The following is a 24505-nucleotide window of genomic DNA, read 5'->3' on the forward strand; positions in this document are numbered from 1 at the left end:
TGTTCTGCGCTTAGTGGCGCACATATCCATAGCAAAGGCTGAAGTGGCAAAATTAAGTAGGGGTTGGATTTCTATTAGGCAATAACTCAGTGTCATCTCATCTGGCATAGTACTGTGCTTCCTTTGATACTTGGCTAGAAAATAGCCATAGGAGAATACAAACAGCTTCTTGAAGCCTACAGTAGCGTTCTATATATTTGATTTCTGGTTGATCTGCTGGTGGCTGTAGTTTCTGCAGTGCATGTACTTGCCAATTCTGAGCAATTTGTAGTGAGACTTGCGACCGCTGTGTTCTGCGCTTAGTGGCGCACATATCCATAGCAAAGGCCGAAGTGGCAAAATTCAGTAGGGGTTGGATTTCTATTAGGCAATAACTCAGTGTCATCTCATCTGGCATAGTACTGTGCTTCCTTTGATACTTGGCTAGAAAATAGCCATAGGAGAATACAAACAGCTTCTTGAAGCCTACAGTAGCGTTCTATATATTTGATTTCTGGTTGATCTGCTGGTGGCTGTAGTTTCTGCAGTGCATGTACTTGCCAATTCTGAGCAATTTGTAGTGAGACTTGCGACCGCTGTGTTCTGCGCTTAGTGGCGCACATATCCATAGCAAAGGCCGAAGTGGCAAAATTCAGTAGGGGTTGGATTTCTATTAGGCAATAACTCAGTGTCATCTCATCTGGCATAGTACTGTGCTTCCTTTGATACTTGGCTAGAAAATAGCCATAGGAGAATACAAACAGCTTCTTGAAGCCTACAGTAGCGTTCTATATATTTGATTTCTGGTTGATCTGCTGGTGGCTGTAGTTTCTGCAGTGCATGTACTTGCCAATTCTGAGCAATTTGTAGTGAGACTTGCGACCGCTGTGTTCTGCGCTTAGTGGCGCACATATCCATAGCAAAGGCTGAAGTGGCAAAATTCAGTAGGGGTTGGATTTCTATTAGGCAATAACTCAGTGTCATCTCATCTGGCATAGTACTGTGCTTCCTTTGATACTTGGCTAGAAAATAGCCATAGGAGAATACAAACAGCTTCTTGAAGCCTACAGTAGCGTTCTATATATTTGATTTCTGGTTGATCTGCTGGTGGCTGTAGTTTCTGCAGTGCATGTACTTGCCAATTCTGAGCAATTTGTAGTGAGACTTGCGACCGCTGTGTTCTGCGCTTAGTGGCGCACATATCCATAGCAAAGGCTGAAGTGGCAAAATTAAGTAGGGGTTGGATTTCTATTAGGCAATAACTCAGTGTCATCTCATCTGGCATAGTACTGTGCTTCCTTTGATACTTGGCTAGAAAATAGCCATAGGAGAATACAAACAGCTTCTTGAAGCCTACAGTAGCGTTCTATATATTTGATTTCTGGTTGATCTGCTGGTGGCTGTAGTTTCTGCAGTGCATGTACTTGCCAATTCTGAGCAATTTGTAGTGAGACTTGCGACCGCTGTGTTCTGCGCTTAGTGGCGCACATATCCATAGCAAAGGCCGAAGTGGCAAAATTCAGTAGGGGTTGGATTTCTATTAGGCAATAACTCAGTGTCATCTCATCTGGCATAGTACTGTGCTTCCTTTGATACTTGGCTAGAAAATAGCCATAGGAGAATACAAACAGCTTCTTGAAGCCTACAGTAGCGTTCTATATATTTGATTTCTGGTTGATCTGCTGGTGGCTGTAGTTTCTGCAGTGCATGTACTTGCCAATTCTGAGCAATTTGTAGTGAGACTTGCGACCGCTGTGTTCTGCGCTTAGTGGCGCACATATCCATAGCAAAGGCTGAAGTGGCAAAATTAAGTAGGGGTTGGATTTCTATTAGGCAATAACTCAGTGTCATCTCATCTGGCATAGTACTGTGCTTCCTTTGATACTTGGCTAGAAAATAGCCATAGGAGAATACAAACAGCTTCTTGAAGCCTACAGTAGCGTTCTATATATTTGATTTCTGGTTGATCTGCTGGTGGCTGTAGTTTCTGCAGTGCATGTACTTGCCAATTCTGAGCAATTTGTAGTGGGACTTGCGACCGCTGTGTTCTGCGCTTAGTGGCGCACATATCCATAGCAAAGGCCGAAGTGGCAAAATTCAGTAGGGGTTGGATTTCTATTAGGCAATAACTCAGTGTCATCTCATCCGGCATAGTACTGTGCTTCCTTTGATACTTGGCTAGAAAATAGCCATAGGAGAATACAAACAGCTTCTTGATCTTGAAGCCTACAGTAGCGTTCTATATATTTGATTTCTGGTTGATCTGCTGGTGGCTGTAGTTTCTGCAGTGCATGTACTTGCCAATTCTGAGCAATTTGTAGTGGGACTTGCGACCGCTGTGTTCTGCGCTTAGTGGCGCACATATCCATAGCAAAGGCCGAAGTGGCAAAATTCAGTAGGGGTTGGATTTCTATTAGGCAATAACTCAGTGTCATCTCATCCGGCATAGTACTGTGCTTCCTTTGATACTTGGCTAGAAAATAGCCATAGGAGAATACAAACAGCTTCTTGATCTTGAAGCCTACAGTAGCGTTCTATATATTTGATTTCTGGTTGATCTGCTGGTGGCTGTAGTTTCTGCAGTGCATGTACTTGCCAATTCTGAGCAATTTGTAGTGAGACTTGCGACCGCTGTGTTCTGCGCTTAGTGGCGCACATATCCATAGCAAAGGCCGAAGTGGCAAAATTCAGTAGGGGTTGGATTTCTATTAGGCAATAACTCAGTGTCATCTCATCCGGCATAGTACTGTGCTTCCTTTGATACTTGGCTAGAAAATAGCCATAGGAGAATACAAACAGCTTCTTGATCTTGAAGCCTACAGTAGCGTTCTATATATTTGATTTCTGGTTGATCTGCTGGTGGCTGTAGTTTCTGCAGTGCATGTACTTGCCAATTCTGAGCAATTTGTAGTGGGACTTGCGACCGCTGTGTTCTGCGCTTAGTGGCGCACATATCCATAGCAAAGGCCGAAGTGGCAAAATTCAGTAGGGGTTGGATTTCTATTAGGCAATAACTCAGTGTCATCTCATCTGGCATAGTACTGTGCTTCCTTTGATACTTGGCTAGAAAATAGCCATAGCAATAGGATAGCATTGTTTGGTTTTAAAAACTCAAAAAAAAACAAAAAACACAAAAAAAAAAAAAAAAAACACAAAAAAAAACAAAAAAAAGTAAAAAAAAAAATAAAGTTATAACTCTCATTTTAAAAATGTTTAACCCGAGGGCTAGGGGTAGAGGACGAGGGCGGGGACGTGGGCGTCCAACTACTGCAGGGGTCAGAGGCCGTGGTCCTGGGCGGGGTGAGACACCACCTGCTGATGAGGGAGCAGGGGAACGCCGCAGAGCTACACTCCCTAGGTTCATGTCTGAAGTTACTGGGACTCGTGGTAGAGCACTGTTGAGGCCAGAACAGTGCGAACAGGTGATGTCGTGGATTGCTGACAATGCTTCGAGCAATTTGTCCACCACCAGTCAGTCTTCCACGCAGTCCACCCATGTCACCGAAATCGCCACTCCTCCAGCTCCTGCACCTCAGCCTCCTCCCCCCCAGTCTGCCCCCTCCCAGGAAAATTTGGCATTTGAACCGGCATACTCTGAGGAACTGTTTTCTGGACCCTTCCCACAGTCACAAACCACTTGTCCGGTTGCTGCTGAGCAATTTTCCGATGCCCAGGTTTTCCACCAGTCACAGTCTGTGGGTGATGATGACCTTCTTGACGTAGTGGAAGTGTGTAAAGAGGTGTCCGACGATGAGGAGACACGGTTGTCAGACAGTGGGGAAGTTGTTGTCAGGGCAGGAAGTCCGAGGGGGGAGCAGACTGAGGGATCGGAGGATGATGAGGTGACAGACCCAAGCTGGGTTGAGAGGCCGGGTGAACACAGTGCTTCTGAGACGGAGGAGAGTCCTCGACCTGAACAGGTTGGAAGAGGCAGTGGTGGGGCCAGACGGAGAGGCAGGGCCAGAGCTGGTGCATCAGCGCCACTGTCAACTAGTGAAGCTCCCGTGGTGAGGGCTCTTGCGGCGAGGGCTAGATCTTCAGAAGTGTGGAGGTTCTTTAAGGAAACACCGGATGACCGACGGACTGTGGTGTGCAACATTTGCCAAACCAGGCTCAGCAGGGGTTCCACCACTACTAGCTTAACTACCACCAGTATGCGCAGGCATATGAATGCTAAGCACCCCACTCAGTGGCAACAAGCCCGTTCACCTCCGGCCGTGCACACCACTGCTCCTTCCCCTGTGTCAGCTGCTAGTCAGCCCCCTGCCCAGGACCCTGCCACAAAAACCCCATCGTCGCCTCCACGATCCTCCACAGCATCCACCAGCGTTCAGCTCTCCATACCCCAGACGCTGGAGCGGAAACGCAAATATAGTGCAACCCACCCGCACGCCCAAGCCCTTAATGTGCACATCTCCAGATTGCTTAGCCTGGAGATGCTGCCCTATAGGCTAGTAGAGACCGAGGCCTTTCGCAACCTCATGGCGGCGGCCGCCCCTCGGTATTCGGTCCCCAGCCGCCACTACTTTTCCCGATGTGCCGTCCCAGCCCTGCACCAGCACGTGTCAGACAACATCATCCGTGCCCTGACCAACGCCGTTTCTGACAAGGTCCACCTGACCACGGACACGTGGACGAGTGCTGCCGGGCAGGGCCACTATATATCGCTGACGGCACATTGGGTTAACTTGGTGGAGGCTGGGACCGAGTCTGACCCTGGGGCTGCTCATATACTGCCGACGCCGAGGATTGCGGGGCCTACCTCGGTCCAGGTGTTTCAGGCCTACTATGCCTCCTCCTCCTCCCACCCCTCCTCCACCTCCTCCTCCGAACTACCATCCGTGGGCACGGCGCCATCAGTCGGTAGCTCTAGGCACAGCAGCAGTGCCGTCGCTAAGCGACAGCAGGCGGTGCTCAAACTGCTGAGCCTAGGCGACAAAAGGCACACCGCCCAAGAGCTATTACAGGGCATCACGGCGCAGACTGATCTGTGGCTGGCACCGCTGAACCTCAAGCCGGGAATGGTTGTGTGTGACAACGGCCGTAACCTGGTGGCGGCTCTGCAACTCGGCAGACTGACACATGTGCCATGCCTGGCCCATGTGTTAAATCTGATAGTGCAGCGTTTCCTCAAGACATGCCCCAATCTGTCTGATTTGCTCACGAAGGTGCGCCGCATCTGTGCGCATTTCAGGAAGTCCAGCCCAGATGCTGCCACTCTCAGGGCAGCGCAGCGCCGCCTCCAACTGCCCGCTCACCGACTGTTGTGCGACGTGCCCACGAGGTGGAATTCAACACTGACCATGTTATCCAGAGTTTACCAGCAGCGCAGAGCGATTGTAGACTGCCAGATGTCAACTTCCACCAGAACTGGTAGTCAGGTCAGTCAGCTTCCTCAAGTCTACAATGAGGAGTGGACGTGGATGTCTGATATCTGTCAGGTGCTGAGTAACTTTGAGGAGTCAACACAGATGGTCAGTGGCGATGCCGCCATCATCAGCCTCACCATCCCGCTGCTTGGCCTGTTGAAAAACTCTCTGGTCAGCATGAAGTCGGAAGCTTTGCGCTCGTCACAAGAGACGGGGGAAGAATATTCCCTTGTTGATAGCCAAAGCACCCTGAGGTCTGTTTCTCAGCGCATATCGGAGGAGGTGGAGGTGGAGGAGGATGAGGAGGAAGAGGAGGAGAATGTTGGCGAGACACAAGAGGGGACCATTGTTGAGTCCTTCACTGTTCAGCGTGTATGGGCAGAAGAAGAGGAGTTGGAGGAGTTGGAGGAGGAGGAAATGGACAGTCAGGCCAGTGAGGGGAGTGAATTCTTACGCGTTGGTACTCTGGCGCATATGGCAGATTTCATGCTAGGCTGCCTATCCCGTGACCCTCGCGTTCAAAGAATTTATTCCAGCACCGATTACTGGGTGTTCACTCTCCTGGACCCACGGTACAAGCAAAATCTTCCCACTCTCATCCCTGGAGAGGAAAGGAGTGTGAGAATGCATGAATACCAGCAGGCCCTGGTGCACAAGCTGAAACAGTATTTCCCTTCTGACAGCGCTAGCGGCAGAGTGCGTAGTTCTGCGGGACAAGTAGCGAGGGAGAGTAGGCGAGCAGGCAGCTTGTCCAGCACTGGCAAGGGTACGCTTTACAAGGCTTTTGCCAGCTTTATGTCACCCCAGCAAGACACTGTCACCTGTCCCCAGTCTCGGCAGAGTAGGGCTGATCTTTACAGAAAGATGGTGAGGGAGTACGTAGCTGACCATACCATCGTCCTAAATGATCACACAGCTCCCTACAACTACTGGGTTTCAAAGCTGGACATGTGGCACGAACTGGCGCTGTACGCCTTGGAGGTTCTTGCCTGCCCTGCCGCTAGCGTCTTGTCCGAGCGGGTTTTCAGTGCAGCTGGTGGCATCATCACCGATAAGCGTACACGCCTGTCGACTGACAGCGCTGACAGGCTGACGCTTATTAAAATGAATAAAGGCTGGATTTCTCAGAATTTCCAATCTCCACCAGGTGAAGGAAGCTCAACCTGAATAATTGATCCACTCCTCCTCCTCCTCCTCATTTTCCTCCTTCTCCTCCTCTTTGTACAGTAAAGCAGAGGAAACTGGCTATTTTTTGACAGGGCCCACTGGCTCTTGCTATAGTACTTCATGCATTTAATTTTTCTGGAGGGCCACCTACCCGGTCCTCTGTTTGAAACAATTTTTGTGAGTGCCACATACAGGCACTCAATCTATTCCATTTTACTGCAGGGCCACTTACCTGCTCCTCTGGTTTGAACAATTTTTGGGACTGCCACATACAGGCACTCAATCTATTCCATTTTACTGGAGGGCCACCTACCTGCTCCTCTGGTTTGAAACATTTTTGGGACTGCCACATACAGGCACTCAATCTATCCCATTTTACTGGAGGGCCACCTACCTGCTCCTCTGGTTTGAAACATTTTTGGGACTGCCACATACAGGCACTCAATCTATTCCATTTTACTGCAGGGCCACCTACCTGCACCTCTGGTTTGAACAATTTTTGGGACTGCCACATACAGGCACTCAATCTATTCCATTTTACTGCAGGGCCACCTACCTGCTCCTCTGGTTTGAACAATTTTTGGGACTGCCACATACAGGCACTCAATCTATTCCATTTTACTGGAGGGCCACCTACCTGCTCCTCTGGTTTGAAACATTTTTGGGACTGCCACATACAGGCACTCAATCTATCCCATTTTACTGGAGGGCCACCTACCTGCTCCTCTGGTTTGAAAAATGTTTGGGACTGCCACATACAGGCACTATCCAAATTAAATTGTCTCCATAGCAGCCTCCACACGTTGTCTCCATTGCTACCTCCAAAAGTCGTCCATATAGCTGCCTCCATACATCGTCCCTTTATCAAACGAGGTGTGTCAGGCAGAAATTTGGGTTGTTTTCATGGATTCCACATCAAAGTTGTTAACTTTGTCGCCACCCTGCTGTGTTATCCACAAAATATACTGGCAAACTTTTACCATTTAGGGATATTATTTCAGCGCTTCTTGCGCATCTGTTTACATTCCCCTCACCCGGCATATCCTAAACTTATAAGAACGCTACTACACTTGATCTTATACAAAAGGTTCTTAGAAGTGCTGTTTGGGGAGTAGCCTAGAGACAGGGGCTTGGATTGGCGAAAGCTCGCCTGGCAGCGGAACGCCAGCTCCATGCGCATCATGCGCTTCTTGCGCATCTGTTTACATTCCCCTCACCCGCCATATCCCAAACTTATGAGAACGCTACTACACTTAACTTGGTGCAGGCTGGGACCGAGTCTGACCCTGGGGCTGGTCATATACTGCCGACGCAGAGAATTGCGGGGCCTACCTCGGTCCAGGTCTCAAAGGCCTACTATACCTCCTCCCACCCCTCCTCCACCTCCTCCTCCTCCGAATTACCATCCGTGGGCATGGCGCCATCAGTCGGTAGCTCTAGGCACAGCAGCAGTGCCGTCGCTAAGCGACAGCAGGCGGTGCTGAAACTGCTGAGCCTAGGCGATAAAAGGCACACCGCCCAAGAGCTATTACAGGGCATTCCACATCAAAGTTGTTAACTTTGTCGCCACCCTGCTGTGTAATCCCCAAAATATACTTGCAAACTTTTACCATTTAGGGATATTATTTCAGCGCTTCTTGCGCATCTGTTTACATTCCCCTCACCCGGCATATCCTAAACTTATAAGAACGCTACTACACTTGATCTTATACAAAAGGTTCTTAGAAGTGCTGTTTGGGGAGTAGCCTAGAGACAGGGGCTTGGATTGGCGAAAGCTCGCCTGGCAGCGGAACGCCAGCTCCATGCGCATCATGCGCTTCTTGCGCATCTGTTTACATTCCCCTCACCCGCCATATCCCAAACTTATAAGAACGCTACTACACTTAACTTGGTGCAGGCTGGGACCGAGTCTGACCCTGGGGCTGGTCATATACTGCCGACGCAGAGAATTGCGGGGCCTACCTCGGTCCAGGTCTCAAAGGCCTACTATACCTCCTCCCACCCCTCCTCCACCTCCTCCTCCTCCGAATTACCATCCGTGGGCATGGCGCCATCAGTCGGTAGCTCTAGGCACAGCAGCAGTGCCGTCGCTAAGCGACAGCAGGCGGTGCTGAAACTGCTGAGCCTAGGCGATAAAAGGCACACCGCCCAAGAGCTATTACAGGGCATTCCACATCAAAGTTGTTAACTTTGTCGCCACCCTGCTGTGTAATCCCCAAAATATACTTGCAAACTTTTACCATTTAGGGATATTATTTCAGCGCTTCTTGCGCATCTGTTTACATTCCCCTCACCCGGCATATCCTAAACTTATAAGAACGCTACTACACTTGATCTTATACAAAAGGTTCTTAGAAGTGCTGTTTGGGGAGTAGCCTAGAGACAGGGGCTTGGATTGGCGAAAGCTCGCCTGGCAGCGGAGCGCCAGCTCCATGCCAAGATCCAACTAACATAGTTTTAACTGCAGCACCTTTAATCTACTACTAGTTCACTGCCTCCATACATCGTCCCCTTATCAAACGAGCTGTGTCAGGCAGAATTTTGGGTTGTTTTCATGGCTTCCATGTTAACTTTGTCGCCACCCTGCTGTGTAATCCACAAAATATACTGGCAAACTTTTATCATGTACCGATATTATTTGAGCGCTTCTTGCTCACCTCCTTTGGTTCCTCTCTGCCACCCATTGGTTTGAAGCCTGAGTCCATTTAGGGTATGTCGCCATGACACTCTCTAGCCTGCTGCCGCTGCCTCTGCATGCCGTCCCCTATAGTGTCAGGGTCAATTATTGGATGTTTTAGATGCTATCTAGCTTCATTCTGTCACTCTGTCATGGCCATGCTGTTGCCCATAATTTTGGCATAATGGTGCGATTATGCAGCCTCAGAGGCATCCATGCATGCTGCCCCTGCTGTTTCCTGTCCATTTCCGTGGTGTTTCCATCCTTTTCTGAGGTTCCCAGGTGTTTGGCCAAGCTTCCCTGTGCAGAGCCTTGGTCCCCTTGAAAAATGCTCGAGTCTCCCATTGACTTCAATGGGGTTCGTTATTCGAGACGAGCACTCGAGCATCGGGAAAAGTTCGTCTCGAATAACGAGTACCCGAGCATTTTAGTGTTCGCTCATCTCTAGTTAACACACTTCTAAAATTTGATTTTCCATACATTGAGAGATGTAGTTTTTGAAAAGGCATAATTTAAGGGGTTTTGCTGTTAGGTATGTTAGGCCTCTTGAAGTCAGTTAAAGGGAACCTACCACGACTGTATGTTAGGCCTCTTGAAGTCAGTTAAAGGGAACCTACCACGACAAATCTACATGTATGGGACATGAGGATAGCCCTTTTAGAGCTAATCCTCACGTCCCTGCTAACTTTTAAAAATCTTTATTGCCCTAATATGTACATTTTGTAAAGCGGCTACTGGGGCACGGAGTAGCCGGACAAGAGGCTAAACGTCACGGCTACTCCACACCCCAGTAGCCTCTTTGAACCTCCTACCCTGAGATCTTTGACATGCAGCTCCTTGTAGCCGGCGCATGTGCAGAAATCCAGCTTCTCGGACTAGGGCCACGCCCCAGTAGCCTCTTTACAAAATTTACATATTAGGGCAATAAAGATTTTATAAACATAGCGGGGACGTGAGGATTAGCTCTAAAAAGGGCTATCCTCACGTCCAATACATCCACCTACCACCATTCTACCTTTTATAGGTAGATTTGTGGTGGTAGGTCCCCTGAGCAGATGCCTCTAAATAAGGCTTTTGGCGATTTTTCATAAAAATGAGAAAAATTGCACCCAAAATTCTGAATCTACTAACAACCTAAAAAAAAACTAAATGCATGAAAAGCTATGCCAATATAAATAAAACATTTGGTAAAGGTTGGTTATGAAGTTAGATTTATTTTTTCATAACCAAAGACAAAATATATTCGCTATATTACCATCAGCACATTGTAATGAATGAGGAGGAAAATTCCCATATACTGCCATACTGTAGTATGGTAGTATATGATAGGATCGATCAGACAACCTAGGGTTAAAGTACCCTAGGGAGTCTGAAAAATAGTAAAAATAAAAAGTTTTAAAAAATATAATAAACCTAAAAGTTTAAGTCACCCACCTTTCGCTAGAACTGATGTAAATCTTAATAAACAGTAAAAATCATAAACACATCAGGTATCGCCGTGTCCGAAAATGCCCGATCTATCAAAATATAATAACTGTTTTTGACTGCGTTTTACCCTGGAACTGAGTCGCTTTGAAAAATATTTAAAAAAATCAATAAAAAGTGATCAAAAGGTCATACAGTCCTAAAAAAAATTATAGCAATGAATACACCATCAAAGGTTGCAAAAAAAAACACCCACAGCTCCGTACACAAAAGTTATTGGTGCCAGAAGATGACAAAATTAAAAAAAATTTGGTATCCACGGAATTGTACTGACCCAAAGAATAAAGTAGACATGTCATTTGTGGCGTACAAAAAATCCAAACACAATTTGAAAGCCGTAAAATCCAAGCCCACAAGAAAAAGTCCCAAATGCGGTTTTTCACCATTTTCACTGCATTTGGAATTTTTTTCCCTGTCACTATGAAGTGCAATTTGTTAAAGGGCACCTACCACCACAAATATACCTATAAAGGCAGATTGGGTGGTAGGTGGATCATTGGGACGTGAGGATAGCCATTTTAAGGGCTAATCCTCGCGTCCCCACACTTTTATGATAACTTTTATTAGACATATATTCAAATTTACTTATGCGGCTACTGGGGCGTGGAGTAGCCGCATCTGAGGTTACACGAGGCGGCTACTCCACGCCCCGGTAGCCTCTTTTCCCCTCCTACTCACCATCTTCGGCGCGCAGCTGCGCGCCCTCGTCCGGCGATCCTGCCGTCTGCGCATGCGCAGAAGAGCAGGCCCGCACCTGCGCGGTCACTGCTCTGAAACAGGTGCGGGCCTGCTCTTCTGCGCATGCGCAGACGGCAGGATCGCCGGACGAGGGCGCCCAGCTACGCGGAGCTGCGCGCCGAAGATGGTGAGTAGGAGGGGAAAAGAGGCTACCGGGGCGTGGAGTAGCCGCCTCGTGTAACCTCAGATGCGGCTACTCCACGCCCCAGTAGCCGCATAAGTAAATTTGAATGTATGTCTAATAAAAGTGTGGGGACGTGAGGATTAGCCCTAAAAGGGCTATCCTCACGTCCCATTGATCCACCTAATCTACCTTTTATAGGTAGATTTGTGGTGGTAGGTTCCCTTTAAGCAAAAATAAGCCATCACAGAGCTTTTTATGTGGAAAAATAAAAAAGTTATAGATTTTTAAAGGTGGCGAGTGAAAAATCGAAGTGCGAAAACTAAAAAGGGCCAAGTCGTTGAGGAGTTAAAGTTGATTACGGGCCAAAAAGTTGAGATTCCTATGAAAGTGGGCTATCCCACCCACAGCCGCTTGTCTGTCTTATGCCTTTCCCTGGGGCAAGCACCCCCTTATGCTATTGGATATTTGATGCATGAGAAGGATACTATTCCTGTAGAAACACAGTCAGCTTTTACTAAAAATCAAATAACACCACAAAGAAGAAGAAACAAAACCATTACATTCTTTATAGTGCAAACTGCTTGTACATCTATTTAAGAAGTCTCTGTGGCATATTTGTGTTGCAGCTTCACTATTAAAATTAAAATTTGGTGCATTCTATCGGAGCAGTGCAGGGTCACGCCACATTCACAAAGAACGTGCACCACAAATCATGAACACTCACCTAACCCCCACTCTTTACAGACAAACTTCAAACTTGCACTGTTCTGATAAATGTGGGCCACTATGTAGTGTCAGTATTCCTCCAGCTGAAAGGTAGACCTACTTATTTCTGCTATGGAATTGTGGCAGATATACAGCAAATCAAGGATTAGCTCCATTGTCCTTTAATGGGTTAATCCACACCTGTTCACGGACATATATTTTTCTGTAAATGTTGTAGTTGGTCATTTTGTACCGTTTAGTTTTATTACTTTATTTTTAATGTACTTAAGTTTGGGCTTAAAAAGTGGAACTTGACTTGTACATTTTTAGATTTAGACATTTTTTAGATTTTTTTTTTTTTTAAACTTTGAGCTCTTTGTTCTTGATGAGATACTTCTTAAAATGTGATATATTTTATACTTATTGTTTCATGATTTGCAAGGAAGAAGATGAGGTCCCAGATGATGAGACACTGAATCAGATGATTGCTCGTCATGAGGAAGAGTTTGACCTATTCATGGTAAGATGTTTTCAAGCTAAATTCACTATTTTATTGGTATTATAGGTTAGCTAAAGGTTTAAGACTCGGATAGTAAATAAGGCTACAATTCCTTCCACACTATTAGAAGGTCAGACTCACTGTTATGGGGTCCGGGAACACCCTCACCAATTTAATCTTGGAAAATTAACACTTTATTTGCTTGCCTTTTGTGGGTACTTTGAGGCTTCTTTACAGCACTGCTATAGGGCAATAGACTCTATGGCAGTACAAATCTGGGGAACATCACTGTCGGTAAGGAGCTAGTCTAAATACCTTTGTAGTAAATGTGACTAATATAGAATTATTCTGGGTGATTTGTCTTTTAACACCCTCTAAGGTTTAAAGGACATCTCCCAGCAGGATGAAGGATTGCAAACAAAGTGCACTGACATACTGGGGGCAGGATCCGCTCTTCTTTAAGATTCCTATGCCCTTGTTTTTAAGAAAAATAGGCTTTCAAATTATGTGAATTAGCATAAAAACTCCAATCTCCCTTAACACCTATGGAGCCCAGAGCCCCCAGCTTCATTTGCATAATTTTAAGACCTTTTTTTTAAAAAATCTTATAAACAAGGGCATGAGCATGAGGGCATCATCTAAAACAGATTCCCATTGAGCCAATTAGTACTAAGGGCACCCAGCAATACTTACAAAAGCAGAAAATCAAGTTTTATTCTCTACCTGGTAACTAGGGAGGACCCAGCGAGTCGAGGTGGGCGGATCACCACCGGCTGAAGTCCTCACCCTCCTATGTGCATGTCAGCCAGCACCTCTATCATTCCTAGGTCACATCCGAAAGCAGATTTAAATAGATCAAATTATAGAATTAGGATTTTGGAAACTGGTATTTAAAGTTGCCCCTTTATCACAAAGCATGACCTTTCCTGGGATTTGTGAAAACCATACACATTAAAGGGGTATTCTCGTCAGGGCATTCACATTCATTTTCATTAATCTGCCATAAATATACATTTCTTCAATTAGATGTTAGTAAAAAAAAAAACTATCTGTGTGAAGATAATTTCTCATAAATGTAGTGATGTGGTCCGTTGGAAACAAGGCTGTGTCCTTGGATACGGCCACCTCTGCTTGAGGGATTGCATAAAGAAAGAAAAGGTTTTTGTATATGAAATGTCCGGGACTTACTGCATGTCCCACAGCCGTCCTGTGGTAATGATTGCTGAATCCAGGCAAATTTATAAGAAATTATCTTCACACAGGAACTTTTCTTTATATAAATGTTTTATATATGACAAATATAGATGTGAATGCCCAGATGGGAATACCCCTTTAGTAACATATTAGAAGGCATGTTTTCTGAAGTTTATATTGGAAAAGGGCTACACATTGAAATCTTGTAAAATTATTTTTCATTCCTATGCTTTGCCCAGCGGATGGATCTAGACCGGCGCAGAGAGGATGCCAGAAATCCAAACCGCAAGCCACGTTTGATGGAAGAAGATGATCTTCCCTCTTGGATTATTAAAGACGATGCTGAAGTTGAACGACTGACTTGCGATGAAGATGAGGAGAAAATATTTGGCAGAGGGTCCCGCCAGCGTAGGGATGTGGATTACAGTGATGCCCTCACAGATAAACAGTGGATGCGGGTAGGTCTCTATTAACTGTATTCAGAATTATTTGCCGTGACTATAGGCGGTGCCAGGGCCCATAGTTGCTATGGAGGGGCCCACATAAGGCTGTACATAAGCAATCCATTGGGCTGAGGGGAACTGTATCTAATGAATCCATACAGTGTGAGGGGGGCTTATATAAAATAACCATGGGGGGCTGTTTGGTTTGATATACTAGGAAATATTTTAGGGAACGGGAGACTCTTTTCGTTCCTAAATTTTGAATGCTGCCCTTTGAGTTCACCCAGGGGTCTACTGAATCCTGCAGCCCACCCTGCTATAGGAAACCTTTTGATTGAAACATTTCTTACGAAAACAACAGTTTTGATAATTCTATATTAATCTGGTCCTTTTTTGAGCTTTGATTTGTTGTGTTTTTAAAGGGAACCTGTCACCAGCGGGGTGCCTGTTAAACCCCTAAACATACCTTATAGAGTGTAGTAAATGTCCATGCATGTCCTTATAATGATGGTGTGCGGCCGATTGCTGAAATATCAACTTATATTCGGCTACTAGTCCGTGCGGTGGGCTTCAGGGTTGACTAGTCAAGTGTGCAGCCAGCCTCAGGCCAGCTGTGTCATCAAAACTCCGCCTACATTTCTCTTTTTAGGCGATTTCTGCCTCCAGCACCTCCCCATCCTCTGTGAAATCTCGGACACGTGCAGTGTGTTTAGTATCTCCTCTCCGGCCCTGCGTGTATGCAGAGGGAGAAACATGCCTAGCTATATAATAGGCAGCCGATCAGCTCCCTCGACGTGCACATGCACAAGGAAGTGTGGCCGCCTATAAATTACACGATGGTGAGGTGCCCAGCTCGCAGTGCATGCTCTGTACGAGTTTCACTCCCCGGATGCGAGCAGGGCCGGAGAGGAGATACTAAACGCACTGCGCATGGCCGACATTTTGGACGAGATCCCAGAGGAACGAAAAGAGAAATGTAGGTGGAGTTTTGATGATGCAGCTGGCCGTAGGCTGGGGGCTCGCTTGACTAGTTGACCCCGAAGCCCATCCCCATGACTAGTAGCTGACTTTTAATATAATTTGATACTTCAGCAATCGGGCACACCTTCGTTATAAGGACATGCCTGGACAGCATTTACTACACCCTATAAGGTATGTTCAGGGGTTTAACAGGCGTCCTGCTAAAGTTCTCGTTTTTTCAGTTCTCATTTACTTCTCCTAAATTTCTAGTTAAGATGCTATCATTTGCTTTTTTGTGATACAAGTCAGTAATTTGTTACAATTGGTTAGTATACAATACAGGTTTGATGTTTGAAATCCTTGTAGTAACAGAAAGTTTTACTCACTGCACCTGGTATAGTTTGTGAAATCCCAGACTATGACCTGATGATAAATGATGTTTTGACAAGTATCACTAGTGCAGGAGATCGTTGATAATTTTCTCCAGATATCAGCAATCTGTTCCTATGGTGGTAACCTAGATTTACTGCTTCTCCTGTCTAAAGCTATCTATGTTTGGTCGTCTTCACCTCTCATAACATACTCTTTGGCCAGTATTATGTGTATGACCATCCTTTATCTTGTACCATAACCTATAGAAGCATGCTTTTTGTAGCAATGTAACACCTTCCAGCAATATGGACAAATCTAGGTTTGGCCAATGGCTTGGAATACACCGCCTGCTGGTATATGACTTTTACCACAATGCTACAAAGTGTATTTGGTCAGAGTGCCAGAAGTCAGGATTGCCCACTGATATCTTCTGTGTCAAGGAGTCGAAGGGAACCTTGTCAGCAATTTTATGCAGGGACTCCTTTCAGATGTTGAGTTGCATTAAAGGAAACCTACCAGTTAGAATGGCAGGGGTAAGCAGTAAGTACAGAGCACCAGCTCAGGGTGAGCTGGTGCCGGTACTTTCGTTAGTGTTATTAACAGCTGTATCGCGGTTTTAACACTTTTTAAACTTTAGAGCAGAAGAGGCTTTGGCACTGCGCGCAACATCTCCGGCATTTCCTATGTAGGCGTGAAGCCTCTTCTGCTCTAAAGTTTAAAAAGTGTCAAAACCGCGATACAGCGGTTAATAACACTAACAAAAGTAAGTACCGGCACCAGCTCACCCTGAGCTGGTGCTCGGTACTTACTGCTTGCCCCTGCCATTCTAACTGGTAGGTTTCTTTTAAGAGAAATACAATAACATGCGGTCTACTGGATTTACACCATCAGTATTCCTGTCAGCCTTGATCACATCTCAAACTGAGCACACTTTCTCATTCTTACTGGCCAGTGCTGTGTCCTTGGTGAACTGCATGCTCACCACCAGGTACCACCTCACACGCTTTGCACAACTGGCTGCCATGTTCTTTTCTAGCCATCATGTCATTGAGGATTTTCCAGGGTTTTCCATAGTATAATCTACCACTTATGTTTTAGAGGAGGGGTCCCCAAACGATGGCCCGCGGCTCCAATAGTGTCAATGATAAGGCCGCAGTCGGGCAGGGGCCTCCGTCCTTCCGGACAGGAAGCTCCTGCCCGTCACTGTACAGTGCGCAATGCGGCCGCTCGAGCACTATTACTGCAGGTGGAGCCATGTGGCCAGAAGACAATCCCGGCGCACATCACTCCTTGAACCAGGATGTGCGTCCACATGATGATGTCATCATGCGGCCGCGCAACCCTTCCTGTCTGGCAGCCGCCAGAAGAAAGAAGACGCGGGAGCCAAAGGTGAGTACAGTTTTTTTTTTTGTTTTTTTTAAACAACAGTAAAAAGATTGTGTCGGCCGGAGGCCCGATATATGAGATCATTAATTATGGGACCATTATAGAAAATAATTAATGGGGGGGGGATAATTAATTATGAGGGGCAGCATAGGGAATAATTAATTATGAGGGGCAGCATACTAAATAATTACTGTTTGGGGGAAGCATAGGAAATAATGTTGGGGGGCAGCATAAGAAATAATTAATTATGAGGGGCAATATAGGAAATAAATAATTAGTTATGAGGGGCAACATAGGAAATAAATAATTAGTTATGAGGGGCAACATAGGAAATAAATAATTAGTTATGAGGGGCAACATAGGAAATAAATAATTAGTTATGAGGGGCAACATAGGAAATAAATAATTAGTTATGAGGGGCAGCATAGGAAATAATTAATTATGAGGGGCAGCATAGGAAATAATTAATTATGAGGGGCAGCATAGGAAATAATTTATGGTGGGGGGCAGCATAGGAAATAATTAACCGGTTAAGGACCGGGCCCTTTCCTGTTTTTTTTTTTCATGTCCATTTTTCACTCCCCACCTTAAAAAATCTATAACTTTTTTATTTTTACACGTAAAGAGCTGTGTGATGGCTTGTTTTCTGCGTAACAAATTGCACTTCATAGTGATGGTATTAAATATTCCATGCCATGTACTCGGAAGCGGGAAAAAAATTCCTAATGCAGTGAAAATGGTGAAAAAACGCATTTGCGCCATTTTCTTGTGGGCTTGGATATTACGTCTTTCACTGAGCGCCCCAAATGACAAGTCTACTTTATTCTTTGGGTCGCTAAGATTAAGGGGATACCAAATTTGTATAGGTTTTATAATGTTTTCATACATTTACAAAAATGAAAACCTCCTGTACAAAAATTATTTTTTTGATTTTGCCAACTTCTGGCGCTAATAACTTTTTTATACTTTGGTGTTAGGAGCTGTGGGTGGTGTAATTTTTTGCAAAATTTGATAATATTTTCAAAATGGCAAAAAAGTGCCATTTTCGACTTTGGGCGCTATTTTCCGTTACGGGGTTAAACGCATTGAAAAACCGTTATCATATTTTGATCGGGCATTTTCGGACACTTCGATACCTGATGTGTTTATGATTTTTACTGTTTATTTATATTTATGTCAGTTCTAGGGAAAGGGGGGTGATTTGAAATTTTAGATTTTTTTATTATAATTTTTTTTAAAACTTTTTTTATTTTTACTATTTTTCAGACTCCCTATGGTACTTTAACCCTAGGTTATCTGATCGATCCTATCATATACTGCCATACTACAATATGGCAGTATATGGGGATTTTCCTCCTCATTCATTACAATGAGGCTACCATGGAGACGGATCACCGCCCCCCGATGACGTCACGGGGAGCGGCGATCCCAGGTAAGATGGCGGCGCCCATGCGCCGCTATCTTTTTGAGGCTGCCGGCAGCTTTGCCAGCAGCCATCGCTGTTTTACCTGTAAGCCTTTGCTGCAATATGCAGCAAAGACTTACCGGCTATGGAGAGGGCTTAGCCCGTGAGCCCTCTCCATGCAGCATGACCCAACCGTCGCCGTGAATACACGGCGGGCGGTCGCGAACTGGTTAATGGTGGGGGGGGGCAGCATATGAAATAATTAATGGTGGGGGCAGCCTATGGAATACCCCCAACAGTCTGAGGGGGACAGTGAACGGACCCCTATGTAAAAAGTTTGGGGACCCCTGTTTTAGAGGTTGATATAATATCTGAAATGTTTAACATTATGCTGTAGGTTGAGTTTGTCCCATTATTATTTAGCCATTAAGTGTCTCTTAGGTGAACTCTTATCGAAGAATTTTGGAAATGTAAGATTAATTCGTTCAGCGTTGTGAAGCTTGAATCCTATCTGTTCATGAGATGGCAGCTCCACAACCTACCATTGATTGTAAATATAGGCCGATAAAGCTAGCAAACACTGCAGTACATAGAGTGGTGAATGCGGGACCGAGCTTACAGAGGGCTGGATTATTCAAGAGGAGGAGGTGACTGCCATTTGAAGCCTGGCAGTCACCGTGACCTATGATGTAGGAGGGGCGGTCTAGGGGGGAATCTGAGATGAGGGGAGCGCCTCGGACCGCACCTTCTTGAATCATAGCGCTATGTGCTGAAGGTTCCTATAAAGCTAGCAGTTTAACACTTCTACATCTGGGGTAGCACTAGGAGCTGTTTACTTAGTGACCGGTCCTCTTTAAAGGAAACCTACCATCAGGAAACCACAAGTATTCTATTCCTGATGGTAGATTCCTGCTTTTGTTCTAAGCCTTACCCTGTCTTTATCTAATGTTTTTGCCCTGTCTAACCAAATTAAAAATAACACTATTTTATGTCATTTAACTTCAGAGGCTACTGGTGCATGGGGCAGCCTGGCAGAGCCTCCCTTCATGTCCTCTAAGTAGTCTTCAGCTCTCCAGCCCATGCCCACACATGCGCGATAACTTCAGATCACTACTTGCTTACCCTGCGGGGACCTGCCACAGTGGCCTCTGAAGTTAATTTACATTAAAAATGTTAGGCCCCATGCACATGACCATAAAAACGGCCCCATGCTTTTCAATGGGCAATACGGCCATCCATTCACATGGTCGTATTGTCTACCATAATGTAGGCAAGCAATATAAAAATATAGAGCATGTCCTATTTTCCACCTTTTTCCCATGTCAATGGGAATGTATAAAATAGGGGCTAAATACATGCCAGCCAATAGTCAGCCATTCATCATTTACCAGCCCATTGTATTTTATACGGATAGGGTGCAATACGTTGCCATTCTGTTGCAATAAGTCCCGTATTTACAGCCAGAATACAGCCCAATATACAGAACAGAAAATACCATAAGGTTGTGTGCATTTTTATTTAGCGCAAAATGATTACCAGGCGGGAATCTACCATCAGGAACACCTTATGGTAGGTTTCCTTTAAGCCACTTGTAGTGGCGTTAATCCATAGAGTTATTTCTTAGACATTTCCACATCAAAAGTGGAAACGTTTATAATCTTAATTTGTTGGTGGCATATGAGACACAGACTGTCCTGTAAATATTCTGACATAGAGCAACTTGTTATACTGTATACGAACGTTATTAATTTTGACTCTTGCCATTTGTTGCTTGTTTGACAATCTTCAAAGAATGGGAGTGCAGCCCAGTTCTGGTAGCCTGATAACAGAAAAACATTGGCTACAATACTTACAAAATATAAACCGTAATCAAAAGAAAATTTTATGCGTTAAAGAAACTTACCAGTTACCTGTTTCCTGACTGCTCATGAATACTATTTTGGTTACCATTTTGCTGGAGTGGTCTTAAGAAGTTTTGCACTGATGTATTGCCATTGGTCAGACAATTGATCTCACTTCTAAAAATGCACATTCGGCTTGACTGCGCAATGCTGTACTAAATTAGAAGATAGACACTGTCAGACTTCTCTGGCGATTGCTTATCTTTCCAGAATAAATGTCATTTTTAGCTGGTGACAGGTTTCAATAGCCTAAGTTATTCTGACTTTAAAAATTAGTTTGTCAGCATTCTGAATTCTTATTTCAGTAGTTTATAATAGTTTATTTCTCATTACCTGGCTCCCTTCCAGCAGCATGTGTGTGCCTGTGTCATTCTACTCTCATCCAAACTCATGCAGCTTCTTCCCCCTCCCCACTTCCTGTGCATGTGCATTGAGCAGGCAGGGGAGAGATGGGTATAGTGTGGAGGAGAGGAAGAATACATGAGGAAATACAGGCTGGAGCTGCCCCTCCACAGAGATGATGTATTTGCTGTGGTGTTATTCTTCTGTGAGGTTACTTTTAGTGGGGTGTACTTTTAAAATGCTTCCCAGATTTAAACTGTTTCCCAGACATATAACTTACTATTATGTCATGGTGTCTGGCAGCAGACATCCATTGCTGTGAAAAGATCCCCAGGTTGTCATTATAGAATTGCTATAGCAAAATACATTTGTATTTTTGTATTGCAGTGTATGGTAGAAACAATCTGACCATCTTGGGTTAATGTACCCTAGAGGGTCTAAGAAATTGTGGAAAAAAAAAAAAAGTTTAAAAATGTAAAAAATTAATAAAATATAAAAAATTCAAATCACCCCCCTTTCAATAGAACTGATATAAAATATAATAAACATTAAAATAAAAACCAACACCTTAGGTATCACCGCCTCCCAAAATGCCCAATCTATCAAAATATAAAACTGGTTATAACCGGCGGTGACCTCTGAAACGGGAAATGGTGCCCAAATGTCCGAAATGCGACTTTTACACCTTTTTACATGACATAAAAAATGTAATGAAAAGTGATCAAAATGTCGTACAGACCTCAAAATGGTAGCAATGAAACCGTCGGCTCATTTCGCAAAAAAAATGACACATCACACATGCACCAAAATATGAAAAAGTTATTAGCGTCAGAACATGGAAAAAACTTTCTTTTTCGTACACATTTGTTTAATTTTTGAATGTATTAAAACGCAATAAAACCTGTATAAATTTGGTATCCCCGCGATCGTACCGAACCAAAGAATAAAGTAGAAGTGTTATTTGGAGTGCAGAGTGAAAGTCGTAAAAACTGAGCCCACAAGAACGTGAGGCACACAGCTTCCCAGTACATGGCATGGAATAATAAATAACATCATGGGAAAGTAAAATGTGTTACGCACAAAATAAGCCCTCACACAGCATGGTACGTGAAAAAGTTATGCATTTTTGAAGGTGGAGAGAGAGAAATGAGCAAAAAAAAACCCTGCGTCCTTAAGGGGTTAAGGGTGGTCATAGACACTAGATGAATGTCTGCTAAAACCACATGTTTTGACTGGACCAGTCAGCCATCTGATGTGATGGGAAAGAATGTGCAATTTGTGACCATAATACAATCCATATTATGATTGTATGAAAATACTAAAAGGTGTTCCTTAACAGGCAAAAAAAAACCCTTACTAAACTGGACTATACCCTGGCTAATATTTTACGTTTTCACCTATTGGCTGCATATTTTGTGTTGCTATGGTAACACCACCTTGTCTTATATGCGTGCATTGGGCAGGGATTACATGTTGTATTAGGATATTATGACCTGCAGTCTAGTTTGTATGTTTTATACAGCCTGTAAAGGTGTGTGTACACATCATGCAATGTACCTGAACATAGATTGGCAGGAGTTGTCCAGATGCCTGTGAAAGGGTTACCTTGTGTTTGGGTGGAAACAAAGCTTTGTTTAAAGCGGATACCACCATAACTGGCTGTGTCTGATCAGTTCACGTTCTGTGAACGTTGTTTTGTAATGGAAAAAGTCTTGCGTCTCTCGTGGAAAATCTACTCGCAGGGGCTCCATGATATGGACCTTTGAATTCCCCTGCTGCGAACTGTCCTGCTGCCACATGTGATGTAGTATATGTTGTAAGATTGATCTGGCTCTTTGTAGAGATGATTCAGCATAAGACTGTAAGCTGATGCCAGGCTGCCAGGGGTTAAGCTTTTTTTCCCGTTCACTCCCTGTGCCTCCCTTTTCATTCACCTCACTAAATGGAGAAGCCGATGAGCAGGAGAGGCGTCACTGTGCTGGAATAAGGTCTCGCTGCTGCGCGTCACCAATCACAAATGTGGGATTTGTCTTTGTGATTTACAATTGCCGTGCTGAAGATTTGGATGGGCATTCTCTGTTCTCCCTCTGTTTTGTTTCATGGCACCCCTAATCACTGAAAGTCTAGCCTTGTATAGTAAGTTGGATTTCAGAGTCCACTTGTCTGTATTGCATACATAAATGATCTTTCTCACACAGCGGGGCCGTCTCCATTTTCCCTTTAGGGTACAATGAAAGCATGCATGTTAATGTAAAGGATAGTAAAGGAGATCATCTCTCTATGGCTTATTGTTCCCTCATCAAGAATGTAGATAGTAAGGGTTAGATGACTGCGATCAACACCTGGCTTTGTAGTGTTACCCCCTCCCCCATAACACATAACATTAGCCTAGGTACACCAGTGGTAATTGTTTAACTGTATGACCGCCAAATCTGCCACAATTGATCAATATTATATATATATATATATATATATATATATATATATTTTTCAATAAAAAAATTATATATATTATTATTATTATTATTATTAGTAGCTTAGAATATTGTTAATTGGTACACATAAAAAATTCAATTTAGATTTTTTTTTTTTTTTTTTTTTTTTTTTTTTTAAACTCATCGTTTTAGAAAGTATTTGGCAAAATCTGTTTCGAATCCTGCTTAACGTCTGGTTCACCTTCCATTTTGTCCACATAATGAATAGAGTGAAGGAACAATCACCCTGGATGATAATCTCCTGCTTGTGCCTGGAATAATAAGAGTAAATAAGATGTGCACTTGTCAATACTAAAGCACTACTGTGAGCCGGAGGCTTAAGGCCTTGTGCTAGGTAGAATGAAACAGCAGATTTGAGAGTCACAATCCAGTCTCACATATTCGGTAAAATAAAATTACTTGTATATGAAAACATAGCCTTTCCCTGGCTGCCTCTTTTTTTTTTTTTTTTTTTTTCCCTCCTGATCAGCTGATGAAGAGACTAGCAGCTCGCTGCTTTGCTGGCTTGTTAATTTTGTCCCCACTAACAGTGATTTCCGATAGCCGGCCTGCTGATAGTGGTAAGGTAAATATCCTTTTCCTTGTCGTCTGGAAGATGCAGTAGAACTTATATAACAGGCGTGTGTAGGTGTGTAGAGCTGCTGTGCTGTGTGTTTTCTCTTCATCTGAGTGCTTAAAGAAAGCGATAGCATTAACTGTTGACTGCCTTGAATGCTGCATTTTAGGCTGAATGTAAAGCTGTCGGACATAGTGCACGCTAGATAGGCTGCCTCCTAATTGTTTGCTAGCTGCGGTATGATGGGTACTGCTGTTTTCCTCCCATAAATATTAATGCCAGTGTGGTTTTCAGTATCTGATTCATTTTCCTTTTTTTGTTCCTGTAAATCGCCAGGTTTTTCAGCGTCCTTCATGGTGATTGTGTCTGAACGCTACAAGCATGATGGAAATTGACTTTTGATTATTAAGGCCTAGTCTGGAGCTGTCCCTTAGGATTTTACTGCTCAGATTTTTTCGGTGGGCTTATATTTTGTAAGGATCCATATGAAACGGGTGTGCAAATCCCTTTGGCATTCGTACATGTTAGGTTGAAGGATTTTTTTCTCCTCTTTATTATTCTCATTTTTTCCCAAACAGCCAGAATTGTGGATGAGGATTGTAATGATGTGCGCGTGTTTATTTGTGCTGCTAGTAAATATTACCCATGTTTGATACTGGGGAAAGTGAAGGTAATTGCCATTTGATTAGATTTCTATTCAGCTGCTGT

At 44.2% G+C, this 24505-nt stretch overlaps 1 protein-coding gene across 1 annotated transcript in view; it reads left to right on the top strand.

Annotated features, from left to right (window-relative positions):
• Nucleotides 1-24505, top strand: part of SMARCA2 (SWI/SNF related BAF chromatin remodeling complex subunit ATPase 2) — a 123995-nt gene that overhangs the window by 82698 nt on the left and 16792 nt on the right. Inside the window, 2 exon segments of the mRNA XM_072151623.1 lie at nt 12687-12764; nt 14177-14395. Of these exon segments, the coding sequence (XP_072007724.1) occupies nt 12687-12764; nt 14177-14395 (297 nt within the window).

The sequence above is a fragment of the Engystomops pustulosus genome, chromosome 1 (genome assembly GCF_040894005.1).
Source record: "Engystomops pustulosus chromosome 1, aEngPut4.maternal, whole genome shotgun sequence".
Lineage (NCBI taxonomy): Eukaryota > Metazoa > Chordata > Amphibia > Anura > Leptodactylidae > Engystomops > Engystomops pustulosus.